This window comes from Malaclemys terrapin, chromosome 2 (genome assembly GCF_027887155.1).
Source record: "Malaclemys terrapin pileata isolate rMalTer1 chromosome 2, rMalTer1.hap1, whole genome shotgun sequence".
Classification (NCBI taxonomy): Eukaryota; Metazoa; Chordata; order Testudines; family Emydidae; genus Malaclemys; species Malaclemys terrapin.
In genome coordinates this window covers 134,429,887-134,456,347 of record NC_071506.1, presented here as the reverse complement: position 1 = coordinate 134,456,347, position 26,461 = coordinate 134,429,887, and the positions used below count along the sequence as shown (strand labels likewise).

The 26,461-nt window shown below is 43.1% G+C and overlaps 1 protein-coding gene across 1 annotated transcript in view; it reads left to right on the top strand.

Annotated features, from left to right (window-relative positions):
• EBF2 (EBF transcription factor 2) overlaps nt 1-26,461 on the top strand; it is a 175,614-nt gene that overhangs the window by 111,636 nt on the left and 37,517 nt on the right. The window contains exons 7-8 of the mRNA XM_054017368.1: nt 11,702-11,783; nt 25,933-26,050. Of these exons, the coding sequence (XP_053873343.1) occupies nt 11,702-11,783; nt 25,933-26,050 (200 nt within the window). The remainder of the gene's footprint in view (nt 1-11,701; nt 11,784-25,932; nt 26,051-26,461) is intronic.

The following is a 26,461-nucleotide window of genomic DNA, read 5'->3' as shown; positions in this document are numbered from 1 at the left end:
AGTTCTGTATATGGAGGCCACCTAAAGTTAATACAGCAAAGAATTGTTACAGGAGCTGTTCCTCTAGTGGTATTGTCTAGCTCCAAGATGACACGGAGCCATGTGTTAGTCTGATGCCATCACTCTGTCAGTCAGATGGTTAGGATTCAGTGTGGGTGGTTGGTGCAGTTTAGAACTTCTGGATAACTTTTCTTCTCCTTAACTAACTTGGCCTTGAGTCTGAGGCTAAATATAAGTTAAGTATCTAAGGTTTGTACACATCAGTCTTCTATGAGACCTAAAATGGGTGAGGAGGCCTGATTGACAGAAAATGCTGAGCACCTGCCCTCTGAAAATCAGGCCCCTTTACTGTGTCCCCAGTTGGCTAGCCAAAATCACTAGTAGTTTTTCAACGTCTTGGTGCATCATGCCCCTTTCCAAACCAATGTATCTGTTGGCGTGAGAGCAGTTGATCTCAGTTATTTGTATGTGTGTGTGTTTTGGGGTGGTACTAACTGAAATCCACCCCCCTTCCCAAACTATCTCTTTGCGGATTCTAAATGGTTCAATAATGTCTCAGAAAGGGGAATGCATTTCCCCTGATCTCTTCTGTGTGGGTCAAATCCTGAATTCCTGGCTCAGCAGGGGTGCTAATTGAGTTAAGGGCTAAGTGAAAACGAAATAAGAACCTTACAAGCTGAACCTGTATTATTTCTAGCTTGCATGATCGCTTGCTAAATATGCCACAAAACTCTGTCTGCTCAGTCCACAGATTTCCTTTTTGTGTGTGTGGCTCCCCCTTTTCTGCACAATTAAATCACTTGTTGAGATCTCAATACTTGGTCTCCTTTATGCATTTAGGGTAGTCTTGCAAGTCGGGAATAGACACCGAGTTATGTTGTTGCGCTATACAATGGCACTTTTTTTTTTTTGGAACACTTTGACACACATGTTTGTTTGAGACTAAGCTCTTCTGCATTAAAGCGAGACCCTTCGTTTTAATCATTACTGAATGGATCCAGTACTAATGACACTTAATCGTTTCACTAGAATGATCTCCGTTGGTTTTGGCAGCTGAAATGAAAACAATTCCAAATACCATCAAAGGAGCTTATCCTCACACAGCATGTACAGGGAGAGTGTTTTGATATACAGGGGCGTGTTAATATCATATCATCTCCTAATGCTACATACGGTTCTGTAATCTATTCCCGTCTCAGTCTATGATCTCAGAAGGTAAAAGCCCAAGGAAGAAAACACAGAGACAAAGAGCACATTAGTCTCTGCCCCTGAAAATAATGGTCTGAATGTTTGTTTCATCCATATACCTATATTAATCCTGACTTTCTTGTATTTTGTCCGCTAGTTTGAATTTGTATGCGACATCAAACATACCTTTTCACATATGTTCTTTCCAGATTTTTTTTAACAGTTACTTAGCAGTTTATAGAAGGAAGTGAATGATCTCATCAAGCTGCTTAGAAATTAAAAAAAAATCTGTGCTTATTAATTATGCAGGATTAGTCTAATTATAATTCAGCAAATTAATTAGCGACAGAAGGTGTTCTGAAACATTGGAGTACATTTGCATGTTAAATGGAGAGGCTAGTCTGTAATATATGTAAATTTATGCATGGCTTCATAGTTTAATTTAAAAATTTGCAGCTGCATATGGTATGGGAGCAGGTGAAAAGTCAGTTTTAGTTTAATGATGCTAACAAACATTGGATGCTGTCCTGTCTTAGGGAAGGAATGCACCCTTATCTGCCAATCTATAAATCTGTCATAGGAATATAATGTTACATCAGTGTTCAGATTCAAGGTCATCAGTGAGTAGACCCATAAGTACAATAGGTGTAAAACTACAAACTGAATAGACCTTGGAGGAGGAAGGGGAAAGATGTATATGGATCCAAGGTGCTTGGATGTCAGCCTGCTTCCTCAGCAAATGAATGCATATTTATTCCATACAACAACAGTTTAGGGGCACGCAATGCTCTTGACTTCATAGATGAGTGAGAGCATTCATCTGAGTGATATCCTATCTGGCAGGTGTAAAATAGGTGCCTAACCTTGATTCTGTCTCCGAACATTCACGTCTGCCCAATGTTCCGATCTCCTGGAGTCACGGGAAAGTTATTACCAAGTGCTGAATTAATGGCAGGGTAGAGAGTTTTTATGCTCTGGCCTCTACCATCTGGCAGCAATAGTAAAAACCAGTGGACCAATCAGCAGCAAAAAGACTATTGGTGTAATTGGTGTTCACAGTTCAGCCTAGCATGGATTGTTTTTGTGAAGGGGGTGGTGGAAGAATCCAAAGAGAAATTCACTGGGTTAGATGGGCATCAAATAACTTAATGTTGCACTTTCCAAACAATCATCACTGCACTGGATAAAATGAATGGGGGTCAAATTCTATTCTCGCTTGCACCTCATGCAAATCTCTTTGTAGCCAATGGGGTTTGCAAAATATAACTCGGACACAATAGTACTACAGACATCTGTACGGTGTAGCTACAAGGGTAAAGCACCACAGAAGAAGGTATAGATGTAACCAAAAATACAGAGCGCTATAGAAGTTGGCAGGGGTGTAACTGAGATTGTGTAGCACAAAGTGTAGATGTAATGGAGGAGAATTTCATCTGAAATCCCGTTCAGAGTTAGTTTTTGAGACACAGAAATGTCACCACTGTTTTTCTATTGAGAGGAAGTAGTAAAGGCAAAGATTGGGATGAGAAAGACATTCTTTTAATTCACAGCTTGATCACAGAGTTGCTCTATGATCTTGGGCAAATCTTTCTGTGCCTCAATTCCCCATCTGTAAAATGGGGATAATAATCCCTCCTCCCTCACTTTGTCTGCTTTCTCCCTTTAGACTATAAATTCTCTTATGATGTGACTACCCATCACCTAGCGCCTGTAAGTACTACTGTACAAATAAGAATAATATTTGAACATTCCTTTCCAACAAGCAGCCAGCCCAATCCCCTGTTTTTATTGACTTCCTGTGTACTGACTTCTGATTATGCTAAGACATTTGGTTATGGGCCAAATGGTGTGAATAATCTGGATTTTACTGAATAAATAAACTCCCAGCCATTGTCTTGTAAGTTACTGGAAAGTTTTGGAGCAGAAGGAAAACCCGAAGGAAAAAGGGAAACTGCTAATATTGCAAAAAGCCCTCAAAAGGCTTTTTTGGAGAACAATTGCAATTACAAACACGCTGTTAGTGTTGTGTTTCATTTTCAATTCGGGTCCATAGAGTTCAATTATTATTTTCATTAATGGTGTCAGATTTTCATCAGAGTGCAAAAAAACAAGGAGGTTTTCCTTGGAGATTCTCTTTCTCAGCGAGTGTTGCCATGCCAAATAACTGCATGCAGCACTGAGAAGTGCCTGTGTATGTCACAGGCAATGCACGCTCATACAATCCCAGTTCCTTGAAGAAGGGATCGTTTTGCAAGACCTCATAAGTGAATTGTTTACCAAATGGGCGAGAATTGGAGCCTTGGATTTATAGGTCTGTCGTTGTCCGCTGACAGTGGAACATCATCTATTTCAGAGAAGAAATTAGTGTATAAAGCAAAGAATGTGCAAAATATGTTCCTATAAACATCGCATTTACTGATATGTACATGGCTGGGTTTGGGTGATGTGCTGTACCTTTACATTTGATTATTGCTAGTTTAGAATTTAAATAAGCTCTTAAAAACACCCCCCGCCGCAGGACAGCAAGGAATGTTGCGTTTTATTCTACAGCAGGAGTGGCCAAATTTATTGAGCCACATACAATAATCTTCAGAAGTTTAAGAGCTACAAGACACACACGGCCTGCCCCACGGGGCGGTGCCTGCCAGGCACGGGGTTTCTGTCCCAATGACCCTCCGTGGGGTGAAATCCCTTAGACCTCCATCCCTGCAGGGCAGAAGCCCCTAGTCTCATCCCCCCACCATGGGGCAGAAGCCCTGAGCTCCCCCAGCCCAGTCTGGTAAGTGGAGAATGGCGGTGGGTGGGTACGTGGGAGCATACTCAGGCCGCATTTGAATGGTAGAAGAGGTGCATGCGGCTCACAAGCCCCAGTTTGGCCAGAACGTGTTCTAGAGAGAGACCGGATGTGTGAGAAGGGACAATTTTGTGGGTAAGGCACTGGACTGGGACTCAGCACAACTGCGTTCAGTTCCCAGTGCTCCACAGAACCCTTGGAGGAAATCATGTAGCCTCTCTGTAAAATGGGGGTATCAGCGGAGATCATGCTGGAAGGCTAAGGGACAAGGAAGGACATGGAGGGGAAAGAGGGGTAACTTGGTAGAGATGTAGGTGACTGTGTCCGTCATAATTGGTAAGGATGGTGTCATGAAACTCATAGGGAAATGAAAGCAGCGGTTTGGGAAGAGGAAGAGCCTGAGAGCTGGGCAGAAGGAGTCTGAGACCTGAACTGAGACCGAGCTAGGTCACTCAGTGGTGTGAAACGTCGTAAAGCTGACCTACACCCTGGGATAGACACTGCGAGGAGGTGGACAGAAAAACCCCTTCCATCACTGTAGCAAGTGTCTAGGCCCGAGTGCTGTAACCCTTGTAGTGTGGACATACCCTTTGTCTAAACTGGGGAAAATACAGGCAGGCAGAGAAGGGATTCAAGAATGTGGAGGATGGTTCTGGTACATATTAGAATTGAATGAGGAGACTGGATCAGACTCTCTGACACCCCTGCTGTATCTCTGCGCTCCTCCCTCATGCAGGTCTGGCTCCCACTGATGTCAGCAGGAGCCCTGTGCTCAGCACTTGCTCAGACTCGACACCGATGACGTAGGGCTGGTTGGAGAGAAGAAGTGGGGCTGCCATTCGGTGCCCCGGTAGCTCAATCCCTGTGGATTGGAGCAGGAGATTTTTATCTGACGGGAGTGAAGTGCTCCCTGATTTTCCAATGCAATGTTGGGGGGACCCTAGAAAGGAGCCACAATGTGCATGCTTAAAAAGCCTCTGTTGTGCAACTGGAATCTCTGCATGGTTTAGTGCCCTGAGCACAGATCTGGGACTGAGTCATTTGGTTTCTATTCCCGAGGACAGCAGTGGCTCCCTCTACAAACCTGGGCAAGTTACTTGACCTACATGTGTCGGTTTCCACATGTGTAAACCGGGGGTAGGAGGTAGCAGCTAGCATAGAGAAGTGTTGTGAAGATAAATTAACTGTGGTGTGTGAAGTATTGTACAAATGCGAAGGGGTATTATTGTAGCATCCATCAGTACTTACACCAGTACAGTGCACGTATGACGTAGATTGCTGTAGTGAAATGTCCCATGCCTGTAACTCTTGAAAAAGTGGGTGGTCCTCTGATTGACTCCCTAATAATCTGTGCTGACGTAGAGCAGAATGACTCCAGCGAATAATGTGCAGATTATACAGAAGATATTGAGATATTCATCAAGATGATGCTGATGATATCAGATAAATGCAATTAACCAATTTTAAACACCTACTTAAAATGCACAAGACCCGAGTCCACACCAAAGCAGGAAATTCAGAATAAACCCTTCCAATTTGTCCTGTTGTTCCTTTTGTGTTGTAGCATCAGGTAAGGTTACGTGTCACACTGATCTCAGAGCCTGCCATTCCAAGACACACATGGGTGACTTAAGAGACGACTGAGACCCTGAGCTCAGAATTTCCTTGCTTTGGTGAAGTTGGTGTCAAACCCTTCATGTTATGATACTTCTGATGTGGTTCTCGGGGTGTTTAAAATTAATACAGTTACATTAAAACAAGGCTATTCAAAATAGCAGCACACCTTTTTTCTTTTAAATTCATTCTCTGACTTTTTGGTAACCCTTCAGTTTCTGGAGGCAGGATGTCGTCATCTCACTATCTCCAGTTACATGACAGCATCATAGGATTTGCTGGAAAACATAAAGTAGGTACATTCTCATGCGAGAAAGTTACTAGGGCTGTGAGTCCAAGTTCCACAGCAAGCCAAATAAACCCAATTTGTCTCTGGATTTGCTTTTCAAGTGCTTTCTTTTTTTAATGCCTGGGAGAGCCACTTACAAGGATGAAATCACGTATCTGGAGTTCTCCTGATATTTCACCTCTGAAACGGCAACACTATTGCGAGCAGGCTATCAAATGGTGAGAGGAAGGGTGGGTAAAGCAGAGGACTGAGAGAGCTGAGTTCTAATCCCAGCTTTAATCCCAGGTGGTGGGGAGCAATTCCTCCCCCATTTCTGATCCCCACTTTCCTCATCTGTAAAATGGTGACAGTCACCCACATCTGCTGTACCTCACAAGGGCTTAGTGAGGTTAAATTAACTGAAGTTTATAAAACACTTTAGAAGCCACAGGATGGAGCTATCAAAACATGAAATGTCATTACCTCTTTCTGTGGCTCCAAATGGGAAGACAGACAAGTCCCAAATCTTGTGGTGTTTTTTTTTTTAATTGATTAAAAAAATTAACATCCTTCTGCTGCATGTTGGGTTGCTCTTTAGTGTCCCAATCCAAAACTCGCTGGAGTCATGGAAAGACTGCCACTGACGTCAGTGGGCTTTGAACCTGACTCTTCTCAATCACTGGAGAATGGAGATTAAGGAAGGATAGGCATTGCCATAGCCTTCCACAGACCCCGCCCCCATGTTGCATGGAAGCATTCCCATTGAAATGTTAGATCGTGTTCCTATGGGATTAGGAGAGTGAGTGACGGAAAAGGCCTGTTCTACTGAGTCCCACCCTGGCAAATGCCAGATAGGAGGCCCTGTCTGTAGCCGTTTGGTTTGCAGGGAGTGGCAGAGGCAAGAACTCTCCTTGCATGATGCTGTGTCTGCTGGACAGGGTCCCAGATAAAAGGTAATTGCAGGACATTTGGGCCCTGAAACTTAAAAGGGAGTGGGGCAGGGATAGTCTTTTTAAATGCCAGGGAAACCAAGAAAGTGGCCTCTCTCAGCCTGATCAGAATCCTGTTGACGTCATTGTGAGTCTTTGGCAACGAGCTTGGGATCAGGTCCTGACACCAGCATTACCCTCTGCACTTCTGTCTGCATTCAGCTTCGGTTTCTGGTCACCTCCACATCTCTTCACAATTCTGCCCAACCTCCTTCTCTGAGCTCATTTCTCTGCCCCCGGCTTCTTGCTCTGTCTTCTGGCCCTTCATCTCTTTCTCCCTCTCCCAATGGCATCCTTTCTGCCATGCCTTTCCTTACGGGTCAGAATGACCTCCCAATTAATCATTGCTAAGTGCCCTCCCTCTGCTTCTACTGGCTGCTAAAATCCTGCCTGGTCTTCAGTGCCACAAGCTGTAACGTCCATACGTTGCACTTCATTATTTCCGCTGCTGTATGTACTTGTGTCATCAAACCGTAGTGCTGTGAGGTGCTGACTGTCCTCAGCTCTAAGATTAATGGTAGCTGAGGCATATCAACACCTCAGAGGATCAGGCCTTTAGAATATGAGCATTTTGTAGAGGGGAGCTGATTTCATTGGGTTTTTTTAAATAGTTATATTGTTAGTATTTTATTAGTGCTTAGATATGCCAGCTGAGATTTGTGCTTAGCTCTACGTATACCCTCTAATAGGCAGTCTCTGCCCCCAGTTTACAGCTAGGAAATGGAGGTCTGGGTAGATTAATAGATTCTAAAGCCAGAAGCGACCACTGTGATCACCTAGTCTGACTTTCTCCTATACAGCACGGGCCATTAAGTGACTTGCCCAAAGTCCCACAAGAAGTTTGTGGCCAGGTTGAGAACCAAATCCAGGTCTCCTGAGTGCTAGTCCAGTGCCCTATCCACTCTCTGTTTCCGCATACGGAGCCTCGTAGAGGTACAATACTTACCAATCATTGGTGACAGCAGATTTTTGGTAGTATGTGCAGGGTCTTCCAACATGACACCTCCAAATCCCTCCCTGGTTGTGGACAGAGGAACCGAATATGAGTAGGAAGAAAAAAGAATTTTTTTTAAAAATGGTGACCCAAAACATCTCTTAATTATTTTTGATGTATATGCATTAAAATACCCAAGTCTTCTATAGCCCTGCCAGATATTTAGTGGTAGTCATTCAAAGTTAGCTTGCTTGTTCCTCAGTGCCTCGAACGCTGATATACAGTATGAATGAGCCATATTTCTCACTTCTTGGCTGGAAACTCAGCAGTCTGCTAAACCCATAGCGAGCATGGTCCTTATGGAGGAACAAAGGCCAGCTAAGAAACAGGGTCAATTTTTTCTTTTCTTGATGCATGTGTGGGTTAAGTCCAAAAAGTTGCTAAAGGTTCTAATTTAAAAAAATGAATAAAGCCCTGCTGTAATTCTCCGGTCACCCCTAAATCAACTTCATTCAATGTTAAGCCTTGCCTCCTCTTTGTTTTCCCCCACCAAAAAATTTCATTTTTATTGTAATGCCTCAATAAATATTAATGCCTTTCCCAGATGCAACCATTTAAAATATATATGGATATATATAATGACAGGCCGAATACTTTATACGGGTGCCCAGTTGCAGTTAAAATTGACTGGAAAATATCTGAAAGGAGAGAATGAGCCACCTGATTTAACTGGAGGAAAGATGAAAATTCCTCTGTGCATGTGTTTAAGCCTAAAACCAGGGGGAAAACATTAAGCACATTAGTATATCCACTGGGCTCTAAAGAAAATATAACTGCCATAAGCCACAATGCAGGCAATGGCAGAATGATACTAGAATACTAAAATATTAAATACCCAGGCCAAGATTTTCAGGCCTAATGATTTGGGGGGCTCAGCTTAAGACACTTTAAAGTCTGATTTTCAGGGCGGGGGCTCAGCACTTCCTGAAAGTCAGGCCCCTTAAAATGTCTTGGGTGGAGCACTGCAAACCACTAGTTGTTGTTGAGTATCTTGGGGCAGATCCCCAAAGCCTCAGTGTGCTGAACGGTCTCCATTACAAAGAGGTCAATGAGAGATGAGGGCTCTTGGCATCGCCTAGGGGGTGATCAGGCCTATAAGGAGCAATGAATGGTTTTCTTTAATTAAAAAAAGAAAGTTATGGCCTAGATCTTCGGTTGGTCGCTCAGACTTCAATGGAGTTTTGCTGATTTACACCATCGAGGATCTGGCTCCAAATATTTTGGGTTTGGTTCCCTTCCTGGGATAGGAGGCTCTACTTGGGTTGAATTTCTGTCTATTTGGACCTAGGTGGGGAGAGAGGGAAAAAAAATGAAGTTGGAAATAATTTTTCTGATTAATTTAGCCCTTATTTCTGTTTGTGTGTTACCCCCAAACAGGTCATGATTCTTAAGACTTTGTTTGCAATTACTCTATGAATAGTTAGCTCATGATTTCTTGGCAAATGGTCTCCAATATTTGTTCGGGGTAGTTGCTTGCTTCGGTCACATGGCATTATTTGTTTTCCCTGCTTGGATGACCTAAGCTTCCTAAACAGGAGAGGTCCCGTTGTTTTTTTGCAGATTATCTGCAAGCATTTGTAATTGTTGGAATGCAGCAAAAAGAGGGTTTGCAAGTGAGAGCGTTTCTGGCTTGAACTTGCAAATATTCATGTGTGCTAGTATGCACAATGTTTTTTCTTTCTGGAAACATATTTGCAAATAAAATTTTTCTCACCAAAAAATTCAGATAAAAGGGGCCACGAATTCCACACCAAATGGAATCAACAGGACTTATTTGCAAGAATATTAATGAATATGTTTTTGCTGCATTCACTTAGCTCTGCTCGTAAAACATGTATGATTTTTGGTTCTATGTACAACCAAATGACTAGGGCTCTGTTCATAGAAGTTGCCCTCTGACAACGGAGCATTGATCCATCTTTCACTGCTGAACTTGAATACCAAAGTGAAAAGAGACTGCAGTATGGACACTGTGCTTTTACCTTTATCTGCATCACACAAAGAACCAAGAAGGTTCTATAATTGTGAGCAAGGGGAAAGCTAGCAGCAAATGATGGGGATAAAATGATTGTTTCACAAAGGAAAACTTGTAAGAAAATGGGTCAGAAAAGGTTCAGATTGGTTTAAAAATAATGGAACCCTTTAGTGCAGCAGAACCCCATAGGAGGGTATTTTTGTTGTGGGCCCATGTTTCTAATCTCTTTGGGGGGGGGGGGGGGGCTTGTAGGGAGGATTGCAGTTGTTTATTGAGAGACACAGAAAGGAATCCGATTCCTAAGTATTTATTTTGTGTGCTGGGGGGAGTGGATGTTTGAGAGGTGTAAATAAAAAGTGAGGTGAGGAAGCAAAGTTGATTTCTGGTTTATTATTATTATTTTGTTGTTGGTAAACCCTGGAAAATATACATCTTTCTCCTTTAAAGTTCTAATTCAAGGCATGAATGTGTGAGTTCTGAAGGGACTTTGGGACTGCGGTAAAAAATCGTTGTCATAGTAACAGAAAGGGAAATAGGCCTAGCTCACCTGGGACTTTAACTTACTGCAAAAGCTGAATTTTTTTTTTTTTGTAAGAAAAGCACTCAGCAAGTGAAATAAATAAATAAATTGTTCACTGTATTCCACTCCAATTCTTCAACTATTTAAAATCTCTCTTATACTAATGCTTCCTCCCTCCCTCTCAGAGCCTACACAAATTTGCTTGTCCCAGTTAAACCTGTTTTGTTCTCCAAATGTAAATGTGCTACTAGAACAGAATCACGGAAGTTGTTCATGTTCACGATGGAGGACACTTTAAATATTTCTCGTCCGTCACACTGGGATCGTGATAGCGTGGTTGGGGGGTATTTTGTATCCAAAAAGTGCAAATGTTTGCAAATATTCTGTTAACCCCTTACACTCCTGAAATTCATGAATCTTATCAGTGCAGCCATCATTAGAAAGATAGATTTGCTTATTCACATGGAAGACTTTTGTACTCAAGGGCCTGTTGAGAACGGGCTCTCTAGTGATAGCATGTCAAAGCTGTGCAATATCCAAGCCCTGTGGTTCACAATGTTTGGCAGTTTCTGCCTAGAGTGCTGGAGATGGAACTTACATAAATGACAAACTACGACCATGCAGAATTGTAAAGCATGAAGGATCGGTGTATTTGATAGAAAAAAAATCATTGATAACTTTAACAACACCAGTATGTTTACCTACTCTAAATCATCGCCTATATTCTGCATTGGGTCTGCTATATTCCCTTAACTTCTGTTTTTGTCACCCTCTCTCTTACGATTATGTAAGATTGTAATTTGGACTGTCAACAGTTCTGTTTATCTTTAATAAAACTTAGTAACTAACTGTCAACATGAAATCTGGTCAGCTTTTTTTTAATGAGCTTAAAGTAGTTTCAGGTTTTTCACCTGCCCCAGAGTTACCCTGCCAATTTTTCTGGTTTTTACAATAGTATTATCCTCTGATGTTGTTGCACAAAAGACCTGCACAGACAACAGAAGAAATAAGAGAAACTGGCTAAACACAAAGTAAGGACACTGCAAAAAATAGAATGCCGGATTCTTAGCGGGTATGAACCGGTGTAGCTGTATGGAGCTAGGCTGACTTACATCAACTAAGGACCTTGCCCAAAGAGGATATTTAATTTCCTATTTCATTTATAATCATATTAGATGGTACTTATAAGTAACAAATTTCAGAGAGAAATGTGATTTATTTTTAAGTTTTTCAGACAGTCTGTTTATATACCCTCACGTACATCGCTATGATGCACTCTTGCATCAATGCAAAGCAGGTAAATAATACTAGATGTTAGTTTCTTCTTAATAGAAGTGACCCATTCCTTTCTCTTTGCAGATTCTTCTTGAAATTTTTCCTCAAGTGCAATCAGAATTGTTTGAAAACAGCAGGGAACCCCAGAGACATGAGACGTTTCCAGGTAAGTGTTAGGAGACTTGACATTAAGTAAGTTGTCTGCTTTCCTTTCTTTTCCTTTTTTTTCACCTATATTGTTCATAATAAACAAGGTGACAGTAAATGATAAACCACTTCAGATATTGTTAAAGATTTTCTTCATTTGCTGCATTTAAACCTTTTTTTCTTCAAACCTCCCTCCCCCCCGAATCCCCAAGGGGGGGCAATGTACTGTACCAACCAGTAGTGGATATTTGATTTGACACCCTCAGGCAAAGCACTCACACCCACAGCAGGGATCATGTTTGTGATACTTAGATGCCTCAGAATTTTTCAAAGTCGCTCTGTACATGGTACACAAGCATCCCTCCCTTCTATTCCCCACTCTCCCCTGCTTTTTAACTCGTGCATACCCTCCCTTTCAGCCTCTTTAAAAACAGCAGCCAAAATAGTCGTGGTCACTTTAAGATCTCGCACAGCAAAGCAACAAGACCCATGGGACAATGGCCCAGCTGCTTTGCAGAGAAATCTGCCACTGGTTTCATCATAGCTGTCGCTGATGTATTGAGAATACCAGCTAATAAAAACACAGAGGGAGGTGAAGTGTGTCAGGTTGCAAACAGTGGTGAGGAGAAAGGCAGATACAGTCTCTCCTCTCTCACCCCTAATCTTTTAAGCAACTAGATTTAATAAATAAATATTGCACCTGTAATTCATCCCTCACACAAATTATAACCATTTCTAATGCTGCCTGGAAGCACTGCAGAGCACTCTCTGTGGTTAGAAAAGTGACATTCTAGAGGTCACCGTAGTAAAGGACCATGCACAGAGAGACAATGTGGTCTAGTGTCTAGGTTACTGAATTACAAGTCAGGAGATCTAGGTTCTGTCCCTGACTCTGCCACTGACACTCTGTGCGACTCTGAGCAAGTCATTCCACGTCTCTGTGCCTCAGATTTTCCACCTGTTATCTGGGGATAATTTCTACTCTGCCACAGACTTCCTGTGAAGCCCTTTGAGCAAATCACGCCACCGCTCCGTGCCTCAGTTTCCCCAATTTGTAAAATGAGGATCATATTTCATGGGAGTTTTGTGAGGCCTAGTTTATTAACTTTGGTATCTAGATATTGCAGTGATGGACATAAGAGAAATGCATGGAAAGCCAATACAGCTAGGGGAGAATGAGCAGGATTCTACTCTCTCATGTATCAGCAACAAAATTCTCAGCCAAGCTGCTCTACTGCAGAGACAGCGTGGTCTAGTTGGGAAAGGCCACAATGTCTGGAAGAATAAGGATGGGACTGCAAGACCTGCACTCATGTGTTAGACTCCTAGCTCCGTATTTGTTTTGCTGTGTGGCCTCAGCCAGGTCCCAATAACGGATTGGTGCCTCAGTTTCCCCATCTATAAAATATAAATTAAACATGCCTACTTACAAGATACATTGTAAGGATTGGTTACTGGGTTCTATCCTACAGTTCTTACTCACATGAATAATTCTACTGATGTTGTGGGGGGACTACTTGTGTGAGTAAGGGCTGTAGGACTGGACACTTGGTGTTTGTAAAGTGCTTTCAAGATGAAGGGGCAGGTTGAAAAAAGAATGGGAACTGCTACTTAGGTGCCCAAAATGAGAGCCTCATGAGCACTAAATATTTCTGTATACAACGGCCATCATCATTAAAGACTCTTCTTGCACTCAAAGTTATTGCTAGGGCTGGTCGAAAATTTTTCATCAAAATGGTTTTTTGGACAGAAAATGGCTTTGTTTGACAAAATAGAAATGTTCCCAAAAAGGATCGCTGTCAAAAATTGTCAGATTTCCACTGAAAACTGAACATTCTGTTTGCTGAAAACAAACACAACAAAAGTTTTCAATTTGCAAAGCTCAAAAATGTCAGAGAAAAATATCAAGACCAAAACAAAAAATCCTGTTCATTTTTGTTGAATTTTTAGTGGGGAAAAATAGTTATTTATAAATAGTAACTAGACCAATTCTATTTACCATTCAAGGGGTTCAGATACTCCACAGTTATCTCCTAGTCTAAGTTTAGGGAATGCTGATGATATCTTGGATACAACACTCTAACTGTCAGCGAATAAACCTTGACTTTTTAATAGCCACTCCCATCAGCAAAGGAGCATAGATTGTTATTTTGATCCCAGATGTTGCCTGCCAAGATTTGAGAAAAAATCTGAAACAGGAAGAAAAATCATCTTATGACTCGTAAATGGGAGCCAGCAAGTTCGGAGACTGATCAAGAGAGAATGATTTTGGAATGTAGTGAAATGAAACTGCTAGGGACTGTCTTTTTGTTCTGTGTTTCTACAGTGCTTAGAACAATGGGATGGTCCTGGTCAGTTACTGGGGCTGCTAGACACTATTGCAATAATAAATAAATAATAGTGTTGGTTAGAGGCTGCCCCAGAGCCAAACTCTGGATCCAAGAACACCTGAACTTGAGATCTAGTTTAAATCTAGTTTCCATTTTTTACCCCGGGCCCCGTCTCTACAGTAGGTGAAACCGAACCCCTGAGTTCGGACCATGCCCTAAACTGTGGAAGAGTTTGGATCTGGATCCAAATTTTCTAGCTGAGGTCAATCTTTAGCCATCAGTCTTACTCCCAGTTTGACTCTCTTGACTCTGATCCCAAGGTGGTGATGTTATGGAGCCTGAATGAATTTAAATTTCCAGTTGAACATGGAACAAGGAGGCTGAAATCAGCCTTAGTCATTCACGAGGTTACCAATGGAATGCCTTGAGCCCATCCGCCTGGCATGCCTCTCACACATGCCTCTCCATTGCTTTGAACTTTGTACCAAAATCAGCAGCTTATTGGAGAAGAAAATGAGCTGGGATAAACTCTTTCTCCTTCTGGGTTTTCTACCTTCCTGCACGCCAAGCCTGAAAATTGGAGCCAAATGAAATTCTCTGGTTTTGTTCCACAGAGCGTATTTAAACTCCCTCTGGTCTCTAGCCCACATGGGTTTATATCTTTGGAGTTTCACTTCGACCTTGAGGGTCAAACCCAAAACCTCATCAAGAGACTCAGTCACTGCCCCTAGGTTTCTCTACTTCTCTGTCAAAATCATGATGCTAGCCTGACTCTGATCCAAAATAATAAAGCTGCTCCTACTGCAATGGCAAAATCTTGTTTATTTCAGTGAGAGCAGGATCTTAGTCCAGGTTTGCTCAGAACAGTGTATCTAGGTTCACGAGCTTTCAGGTGAGCTAGGGCTTAGTTCCCAATTTGTAACAGAGCCTGAAATTTAGGTGAGTTGAAGGACAAGGGAAATTTTGTAAATAGCCCAGTCCCATTGTGAATAAGTTCCATGCAGATTTTGGTTAGATAAAGATAGAAAATGAATATGGGCAATGATTTTCTTAAGAGCAGAGCAGTGCAGTGGGTAGGGTGCAAAGAGCATTTGGATGGGAATTCTCATCTTCTAGCTCCCCTAGTTCTTTTCTCATTTTAATTTGTGCAAACACCTGTTTTATCTGCCTTGGCGTCAGACAGACGCTGCCGGCACGCCCACGTGGTGTCAAAAGTTTAAACATGTGAGTCATCCCAAAATATTGGTTGTGCTCTCTCACTCCGAACACTTTTAATTCCACTCGGTAAGCTTTACATCAACAAAGGTAATGAATGTGACAGGTTTTTTTTATGAGGTTCGAAGAGACAGCTGTCAATCCTAGAAATGCGAGCGCATCATAACTGTGTAAAGCAGAGTCTGACTTCTAGGCAAAAATAGGAAACACAGGGCTATTTGATTGATTTTTCCTGATTTAATTCATTAGGTTTTATTTGTGGACCAGATCTAAAGAATTTCAGTGGGTTTCCTTAATAAATTCTTAGTAGAGCTGTTGAGGATTATTAAAGCGCTAGTCCTGTGAAAACTTAGACAGGTGCTTAACTTTACTCACATAAGTAGATTGACTTCAGTGGTATCACTCATGTAATACACCGTGCATGAATACACGGATGGAGACTTTATTTATTTACTTCTATTGTGGTAGCACTTACTGGCCCCCCAAACAGGGATTGGAGACCCATTTTACTAAACACTGTAAAAACACAACACAAACAGTCCCCTACCCTACACTGACGTGGTTATGATTTGACCTGGTTTCATCACTTGAAATTGAGTGGTTCCACCCGAAGAGTCGTCTTATGAATTTTGGGTGCATTAAAAAGCATGAAGCACACTCAGGCTTTGCTGTTCACACATAACATGCATGATGTAGATTGAAGTTGCACTGTATGATATGTTTTACTTAATTCTTCAAGCCCAAGAGGCTGGGTTACTCATAACTTGGAAGAGTCTCAAGGTAATGGTTATGATTAGAGATACATGTGAACCACAGAGTTTGGGCTTTAATTGGATCACAACCAAAGCTTAAGGGTGCTGGGATCCAGAGCGTCGGCTCCAGCTTATTTATAGGAATGGTATAAGTCTTAGCTATACTGTTCTGCTATGAGAGACTTAAAAAAAAAAAAAAAAAAAAAAAAAAAGTTCATTTCATTTATATCACACCTGTTTAAAAAAATAGAAAAACAAACCGGTTAAATTAACACTGAATTGTAAATTTAATGCAGCTCCAGATGCCTACAGAGTGTAGGGTTGTTGGGGGTTTTTTTTGGAGGGGGGGAGGGTTGCTTTTTTGTTTCTTGTTTTTTTAAGAGTAGTTCTTCAGTTTTGAGAGCAACACCAGATGGTTTGTGATCTCATCAACTGTTTGAAATGTGCTTTGCTCCTGAGCAGGAGCTTCAAAGACACAATGAAAATCACTTAACTTATGGCCTTTTTGACCAATCCTGGAGTCAATTTTCTACTGTGGGGAGAAACCATCTATTTCAAAAGTGAAATGGTTTGCGATTATTTTATTTTAAATTATTTCCAACACGCGCACATCTTTCTTACATGCAACCTAATGGCTAGAGCAGGAGATGGAAACCAGGACTCCTGGGTTCAGTTTCTGACTCTGCCCTTGACTCGTGTTTTGACCTTGAGCAAGTCAGAACATCTAGTACGCTCTTTTATTCATATGCAAATTGAGTGTAATTATCTTTCATGGGGATGTTGTGAGGTTTAATTAATGTTTGTAAAGTGCTTGGAAATACTTGGCTGAGGCTTTAGAAGTGACATGCACTATTTACAAAACCAGAATTCTGGAGTGGGGAGGAATCTGATTGTGGGAAATGCTTAAATTCTGTGTGTGCGTGAATGTGTGCGAGAGAGAGAGAGAGAGAGAGAGAGAGAGGCCTCTTGGCTAACGTACCAGGGATTAGACTGGGGACTTGGAGAACTAAAAGGATAAATTGCTACATCTTACACAAAAGAGCCAAGGCTCTGTAAGTGGGGTTGTAACAGATTCACATCCTCTGTGGATGGGGCACAGATGTAGGGATCTGTAACCACATGCTCACCAGTGGGTTGTGGCAACAAAGGTTGAAACTCAGTGAATTGTCATAAAATACAACCCAAACTATTTTTATTATTCTAACAATGATGCACTCTGTGATGCTCACTTACATCAGTTACCCTCCTCAGATGTTTGAAGTCACTTGCCATAGGTACTAAAACTCATGCAACTTTTGGGATTGGTGAATATTTTCCCAGGTATCTAGTGGCTGTACATATATTGGTCCCACAAATTCTAGCCAACTCAACTCATCAGTACATTTATTAATGAAAATATTTGTCGTTCGAGGAGAGACCCTCATGGAGCTAGGCCAGTTTACACTTGCTGAGGATCTGACCCCATTTTTTAATATTAGCAATTGGAGTTCACCTGAACTGGAAATCTAAGCCTTCATAATACCGCCATATCCATCATCACTATATTCCCAGAGGGCAATTCCCCCAAGAATTAAAAAACATGATGCACTCCACTCTAATGAGGACTTCTCTCAGGGAACTTGATTGAAGTCCAATGATACTTAATGGTACTGACCGCTGCGTAATGGGGGACAGTAATTCTGTCGACCTGTGATGAGGCACTTCAGCTAAAATGCTTAGCTGAGATTCAGCGCTAAAGCATTAGCCTCCTGTAGACTGGGAATTCTCCTTGATCCAGGATCATCCTGATTGAGCAGATCCTAGACACCATTGTGGTTCAGAGAGTAGATGAGCAGGAAAATATTAGCTCTAACCACAGACCTGTCTACCCACTGCATTTAAAAGAAACATGGGATATACCCTTATGGGTTTTCCCGTTCTCAGTGCTCCAGAGGGAGGTAGAAAGGGGGGAAAAAACCAAGGCATATCCTTGGGGATATTCTTTCCTGACCCCAGATTGGTTGGCTCAGTTCATCCCTGAGCATGTGAGAAAAAGCTCACCTTGGCTAAGAAATAATCCACAAATTCTAACATACTAGAATCCATGGGCACGCTAGGGTCCCTGAAATGAGGTCAATGCAGATATTCCTCTGTGACTTAATTGTAGGATCGGGGTCTAAATGTGGAACTCCAACTAAATGTGGAAATCAGTGGAAGTTTGGTGCAGAGAGAGGTTGCTGGCATTTTTCTGTTAAGCCCATCCCTAGTTCAACTATACAGCAAACACAGCATACTAAGCATCTAATCCTGAAGTCCTCATTTAAACAAAACTCCCATTGACATCAGTAAAAAGAAGAGGAGTACTTGTGGCACCTTAGAGACTAACAAATTTATTTGAGTATAAGCTTTGGTGGGCTACAGCCCATATGCATCCGAAGAAGTGGGCTGTAGCCCACGAAAGCTTATGCTCAAATAAATTTGTTAGTCTCTAAGGTGCCACAAGTACTCCTGTTCTTTTTTGCGGATACAGACTAACATGGCTGCTACTCTGAAATTGACATCAGTGGGAATCTTACCTGAGTGAAGACAACAGGATGAGCCTGTGTATGTAGGTGTACATGTGTTGCTTCCACCCAGGTGGAAAATAATAAAAATATCCACATAGTGGTTATTCTTCTGGAAAAATTAAAATAACACGGTACTGTGACTGCACAATTAAAAGGGAAAGTACATCAGGAATTTAATATTGTTTCCAGATGTCAAGTGTCATAAAGAATGTTTTCCTCACTTGGAATGGTATCAGGGATTGGTTTTTTTTTTTTTTGAGAGATCATTTCCACAGTGATGAGATGTGTTGCATGTATGTAAATGCATGTATGCCTGATGTGTATGCATGAATATGTAAATGTGTGTGTTTAGGGATACAAAAGCAATATGTATTGTTCATGTACAACACTGTGTGTATTTATATGCATATATATAATTTGGGGTGGAGCATATTTGTGTGTGTGTGTGTGTGCAGAGACAGATATAGTGTGTATATGATGGAGAAATTGCTTTGCTTCTGCCTTACATTTTCATCAGAGGATCTTGAAGCATTTACAGTTCCTAACAACACATCTTCAGGATAGGTAAGGAATCTTCCTTCCTCACCACTCCCGCGGACATTGAAATATGCACCCTGCTGACAAAGAGACTCAATTAGCAAGGATTCTCCATTGCGAATGTCCAGCTGCTAGTGTCCAAGGTTTAAATCTTGAGACTTTTAATCATAGCCATCTAGACAGATTTTCACTGTCAGAAGAGGTGTGGAGGATAGGTGGCCTCTCACTCAGTTAGCCAGGTAAGGAATTGTAAATTAAAACTAGCACTTTGAATTGTGTTTGGAAGCAAAAGGGAGCCCAGTGCAGCCTATAGAGCCCAGGTTTAATGCGTCAAACATGGATAGCAATTCTGTTCTCTGCGGTAATTGAAGCCTTAGCTTGGTCTTCAAGCAGAGTGCATTACAGTAATGCAGCTGGGAAATGAGAAGAGCACAGGGATGTAGTGAAAAAACGGTTATTCACCTTCTCATAATTCTTGTTCTTCGAGATATGTTGTTCATGTCCATTCCAATCGGGGTGTGCGCGCACACATGCACAGTAGCCGGAAGATTTTTCCCTTAGCAGCGTCCGTCGGGTCGGCCTGGGCACCCCCTGGAGTCGCGCCTTCATAGCCTCCAATAAAGGGCCCTGCCCACCCACCACCCTCCTCAGTGCCTTCTTGCCGGCTAGTCCGACAGAGGGGTAGAAGGGTGGGTATTGTTCATGTCCATTCCAACACATCTGGAAGAACAACGATTACGAGTAGGTGAGTAACCGTTTTTTCTTCTTCGAGTGCTTGTTCATGTCAATTCCAATCAGGTCACTCACAAGCCCAAGTTCAGGTGGTGGGGTCGGAGTACTGCTCGCCCAAAGGCCGCATCGTCTCTGGCCTGCTGGGTAATAGCATAGTGCGTGGCGAAAGTATGGATGGAGGACCACATCGCCGCCCTGCAGATTTTCTGAGTGGGAACCTGCGCCAGGAACGCTGTTGATGAAGCCTGCGCCCTGGTGGAGTGCACAGTGATTGGAGGTGCAGGGACACCTGCCAAGTTATAGCACTCATGAATGCAGGACACTATCCATGACAAGATGCCTTGTGATGACACAGGCTGACCTTTCATTCTGTCCACCAATGACACAAGTAACTGGACCAGTTTTCTGAATGGTTGTAAAAGGCCAGCGCCCTGCAGACATCTACAGAGTGGAGTCTCTGCTCCCTGCAGCTGGAATGCGGCTTAGGGTAGAATAGCGGGAGAAAGATGTCCTGGTTAATGTGAAACTGTGGCACAACTTTCAGTAGGAAAGGAGGGTGAGGTCTGAGCTGAACCTTGACCTTATAGAACACAGTGTAATGGGGCTCTGAGGTTAGGGCCCTGAGTTCAGACACCGAAGTTATTGCTACCAGGAACGCGACCTTGTGAGATAGGTAGGGCAGGGAGCACGACGCCAAGGTTTCAAAGGGTGGTACTGCAAGTCTAGAAAGGACCAGGTTGAGGTCCCAGACTGGGACAGGCAGATGGACGTTAGGGTATAGCCTGTCGAGACCTTTTAGAAACCGGCTGACCATTGGGTTGGCAAAGACAGAGGGGCCCTCCGTGCCCGGGTGGAAGGCCAAGATGGTGGCCAAGTGAACCCTTATTGACGACATTGAAAGCCCCTGCTGCTTCAGATGGAGAAGGTAGTCCAGAATAAATGACACTGAGGCTAGCGTCGGGGACGAACGGCGCTGTGCCGACCAGATTGAAAATCTCTTCCACTTGGCAAGGTAGGTAGCTCTCGTAGAGGGTTTCCTGCTGCCAAGGAGGACCTGTCTAACCTGGTCTGAACAGGAAAGCTCCATTGGATTCAACCACGGAGCTTCCATGCTGTGAGGTGCAGCAACCGGAGGTTCAGATGTTGGAGACGACCATGATCTTGTGTCAGAAGGTCCGAGAAGAGCAGCAGGCCGACTGGAGCTTCCAAGGACATGTCTAGGAGAGATGTGTACTAGTGCTGGTGGGGCCAGTCTGGAGCTATCAATATGACTTGAGCTCATTCCCTCTGGATCTTGAGGAGTACCTTGTGAACGAGCGTTATGGGTGGAAAGGCATACAGGAGACAACCTCCCCATGGGCAGAGGAACATGTCCACTCTGGAGCCCAGGCAGTGGTTCTGGAAGGAGCAGAACTGCTGGCACTTCCTGTTGCGTCGCGTGGCGAATAGGTCTATCTGAGGAAAGCCCCACCTTTGGAAGATCAAAATCGCAACATCCAGGCGAAGGGACCACTCGTGGCCATGAAAGGACCTGCTGAGGTGGTCCGCCAGCTCGCTTTGTACCCTGGGAAAGTACGACGCCTGCAGGTGTATTGAATGTTCTACACAGAAGTCCCCCAGCATGAGGGCTTCCTGGCACAGGGAAGAGGAGTGTGCTGCCCCGTTTGTTGATATAGAACATTGCCGTGGTGTTGTCCGTCATGACTGATACACATTGTCCTGTTAAGTGTGCCCAGAAGGTCTGGCAAGCCAGGCGCACCACTCTCAGCTCTCTGATGTTAATGTGGAGACCCAGGTCCGCCTAAGACCAGAGACCCTGAGTCCTGCGGTCTCCTAGGTGTGCTCCCCAGCCCAAGTCTGATGCGTACGTCACTAGTGAAAGAGACGGCTGTGGACTGGTGAAGGAGACCCCTGAGCATACCTCCTGAGGGTCGAGCCACCACAGGAGGGAGTCAAGGACTGGGCAAGGCAGTGTTACGATCCTGTCCAAGCTGTCCTGGGCTGGTTGATACACGGATGCTAACCGTGACTGGAGCTGTTGGAGTGACGACTGCCATGCACTTGGTGAAGACTCAAGGTGCTGCTGACAGGCCCAACGGAAGGACTGTAAATTGGTAATGGGTATTGTTCACCACAGATCTGAGAGTCCGAGGGGAGCAACTCCTTGAATTTAGCCATTGCTGAGCAGGTATTGTAGGAGTACCTGCTGCTGATGCCCTGCTGGTTAGATATTCGGAGTTGTAGTCCCCCAGTTGATTACATCTTTTACCCTCTCTTTAAGAGTTCTCACTTGGAATTCCTGATAGATCTTGCAGCTATGTTTTTGGTGACCCTCGCCCAGACATCGTAAACAGGAGGTGTGGGGGTCACTTTTAGGCATGCGCTTCACGCAGTCCTGGCAAGTCTCGAAGCCCAGGGATCGCAGCATGCCCCAGTGACAAATAAGGAGGGAAGAAAAATGGGGGAGAGGAAAGGGGAGAACCCCCCATAACTGAAACTTATAAGTGAACTAACTATGCTATACTAACACACTACAGCGAAAACCGAAAGTACTGCTAAGCCATTTGCTGAAGCAAGAGCAAGGGGAAGTTCTAGCTATCGTCACTGGCAGAAGAAGGAACTGAGGGGGTGGCAGGTTGGCAAGGCCCTTTAATGGGCGCCATGAAGGGCGACCCCGTGGACGCTGCTAGAGGAAAAATCTTCCGGCTACTGTGTATGTGTGCGCGCATACACCTGATTGGATTGGAATGAACATGAACAAGCACTCGAAGAAGCGTGCCAGGTTTCTAATGTGGCAGGGGAATAATTAACTAATATCTGAGGCCAGTAAAGAGGAACCATCCAGATTAGCAAAGCAAATCTTAAGAACTGCTGAAAACCCCACGTACAAGACCACAAACATCTCTCCATTATGCGTGCTGGAACCCAGATTCAGATCTGTGAATGTGTTGCCTTGTCCTTTTTTATTCTAACTGTTCAGGTCACAGGTCACAGTCTTCATTCTCTTCTAAAACTACAGTTTTGGGAACTGGATGACTCAAGGAACTGGGATGCAGAATCTTTTGCTTCTAGGTAATCGGTTCAAATTGAGCCCAGGTCAGCCGTGACCCGAAAGGATGTTTGATGCCCTCTGTAAATAATTTGGTGTTCTCAGTCTATTTCCCAAAGGCAAGAGTCTACCAAAGCCACCACAACGTTTGGCACCAATTGGTGATCTTAGTCAAGCAGCCATAAACTGAATGAGCATAGTGGCCAAATCTTATCCGTAGAGGTGGTCTCATCAGATCAGGAATCAGACACGATGGCTTAGTAGTACCAGAGGTAACTTGCCTGTGCTGTGGATAAATTTGAGGACTTAAATCTCCAGAGATGTCAGGCCAGCACCTTTCACCAGCACTCAATGCACATAAAGAAAACAAAGCTTGCCATGTTTTACGATCTTGGGAGAACAAGTGGTATTGATGGATATGCATTCAGAAGGGCATTGGCAAAAATGCCTATAAATGGTTAACAAGGTAATGGTAAGAAATGTTGACCTTGATTTGTTTAGCTAAGATGTAAAGATTTTTGAAGGTCAAAGGTGTCCTTGTGTAGTGTTTTGGAGTCTAACTGTGTCTGACCCTCTAACATTAAGCTGCTGTGGCCTGTAGTTTTGAAGAGTGAAGCAAACCAGGGGGAAAGAGAGAAGGGGGAGAGAACAGGAAATGGAGTGAGGTGTTTCAGGAAGTTGTCAGGAGTTGACTGATTGATTCCAGATGGAAAGGGTCACCCTCCATGACCCAGGAAATACTCACTGGGGGAAAGCAGTTGTTGGCTTGTGAAAGGGGAGGGCCTGGGAGCTAGAGACTATGGTGGAATGCACGTTCTGCTTCCTTTTATTCTTAAAACGTTGAGTCTTAATCTTCAGTATTAAACAATTTGATTGTCCTCGCCCAGCAAGGGGGAAGTGAGTGGAGCTAAATCTGGAGCTCCAGTAACTTTACCTCCATAATCTAAAACATTCTTACTCTGTAGCATAGATAAAAAAGTGAACCAGAAGAATCATAGTAAAGACAACATGAGGTCTCTTTTGCTGAATTGCAGTAATGCCAAGAGATGGGCCCAAACCAAAACCCAAGCTCCAACAACCTCCAAAACACAGAGTGAGTTGAGATCTAGCCCCAAACTGTGAGTTGGGCCCATCTCTGAGGATGGCTTTATTTATTTACTCCAGGCTCCATCCTGTCTTCGCCCGCCCGGTGGTGAACCTGATAGGTGACAAAATGAAACCACACATGAGAGGGGTCTTACGGGGGTTTCAGTAATACCTGCTCACCATGAAATTTGAGGGTGCTCAGCACTTAGGAAGAATGCGACTTCTGTCCGGAAGTTATCTCTCATGTTTCAGGGACCAGTAGAACACTGTGAATGGAATGTAGATCATCTATATTCTCTCACTTTATGTGTATAAACTTATATAGTCACACGCCTGTAATGTGTACGATTTTATTTGTGTGTATTAGTATATTAATGTATAGTGTGTGTGTGTGTGCGTGTGTGTATTGTGTGTGGATATATAACATTGTCTCTGTGTGGCTGGGTATTTGTATATTTTATATATATATATATATATATATGTGTGTGTGTGTGTATATGGGATATATTTTTGATTTACATTTGGTTACAATTTAAAATCTTGTCGTAAATATTTCAGACACTGGAATGATTCAGGTCTATTCCCTCGTTGCCATAGCGTGGTCTGTGCTGGCCAGTGAAAGATTAAAATTTATTTCCATTGTTTAAGGGAAAATAATGAGGTGCATCTGACTGGGTTCAGCTCTGTCATGCGGGAAATGTTCACTTTGGAACAGAGTCTCACTCCACCCAAATGTGCAATGATGAAATCAGTTGGCACACACAAAAGCAACACATTTTGTGACAGGAATGCATGAGCAGTATTAATGTACAGTATGACAAGAGCCTTTTGGAATGAATTAACCTTGTCGTAAAAAAAGAGTGAGAGAGAGCATTCTTTAAACCAGCAAAATCCTACAGAAGGGCAGGGTTTCCCTGCTGTGTGCTGAATACAGTTTATCAACAATTAAAGCCTGAAATTCTCTTACTTAAAGCATGACAATTGCATCTGTGAAAATTCATGCACACGCTCGGGGTCAGATCCTTAACAGCTCGCTGCAAATAAGGGTAGCTCTGTTGAAGCCAATGGAGCTACGCCGATGTGGACCAGCTGAGGATCTGGGCTTCAAAGTTCTAACGAGATGCATGTTCTTCAGACTGGTTCAAATGACAGATTTTTTTTTTAATATATGTGGTTTAAAGATGCACGTATCTCTGGGTTTAATGGATTTTATAGCTTAGGACATTTTGTTTTAAAGAGAGATCTCAATGAGACTCAGTAACAAATACAATTATTTCCTCTAAGAGTTTACTTGTGTCGTGTTAGAACCCAGCGAGATTGGACAAAAAGGGCAAGATTTTCAAAATCCGTGATTTTGAGAGCCACAATTTTTGGGTGCCCAACCTGAGACACCCTTAAAGAGGCCTGATTTGCACAAAATACTGAGTGCCCACCTTCTGAAAACCAGGCCCTTCTACCCCTTGCAGCTAATGGAAGTTTCTGTTTATCTCAGTGGATAGAAACCTATGTTTTAGGAGCAGATGGTTGTAAGTTTGATTTCCTATGATGCACGTGTGTGTAGGATAGCAGATGGCTGTGCTTCTATATATACATAGCAGAGGGCACATTATTCTGGTGCTCTGCAGTCTGCCCTCATTGTCTGTACATACAGCCCTCTATGCTACAATGCATCACAGAAAACTAAACTTAGGATAGTCTCGTCGCTGGTTCATTATGTCATATACATTGAGGATAGCATATGGGCCTTCGGACGCATGTTAAATGGAATGAAGGCACAGGGTAGACGCTGAAAATTCTTTTTCCCCTAGTGGGAAATAAACGATTATATTTTCCAAATAGAACGGGATTTTAATTCAATATAATAATAAATACATCAAAAGCTGAACACTGAAACAAGTAATTTACCTGCCTTTTTTCCTAGGTTGTGTTATCAACAACAGTGAATGTTGATGGACATGTATTGGCAGTGTCTGACAACATGTTTGTTCATAACAACTCTAAACATGGACGGAGAGCGAGGAGACTTGACCCCTCAGAAGGTATGGAACTTTGTCTGGAATACGGTACACCAATGAAAACAAACACATGCACTCTGCACTTGAATTTTTGTTTGTTTTGGTGGGCGTGGAGAGAGCTGCAGAACCTCAGGGGCTTTAGAGAAGGAAGATGAACCAAAAAAAGGCTCCACAACATGCAGAATTGGATCCTTCTACATCAAAGGCCTTGGCTACACTTACCAGGTAGTTCGACGGCTGGAAATCGAAGTTCTGGGTTCGACTTATCGCGTCTAGTCTGGACGCGATAAGTCGAACCCGGAAGTGCTCGCCGTCGACTGCGGTACTCCAGCTCGGCGAGAGGAGTACCGCGGAGTCGACGGGGGAGCCTGCCTGCCGCGTGTGCACCAAGGTAAGTTCGAACTAAGGTACTTCGACTTCAGCTACGTTATTCAC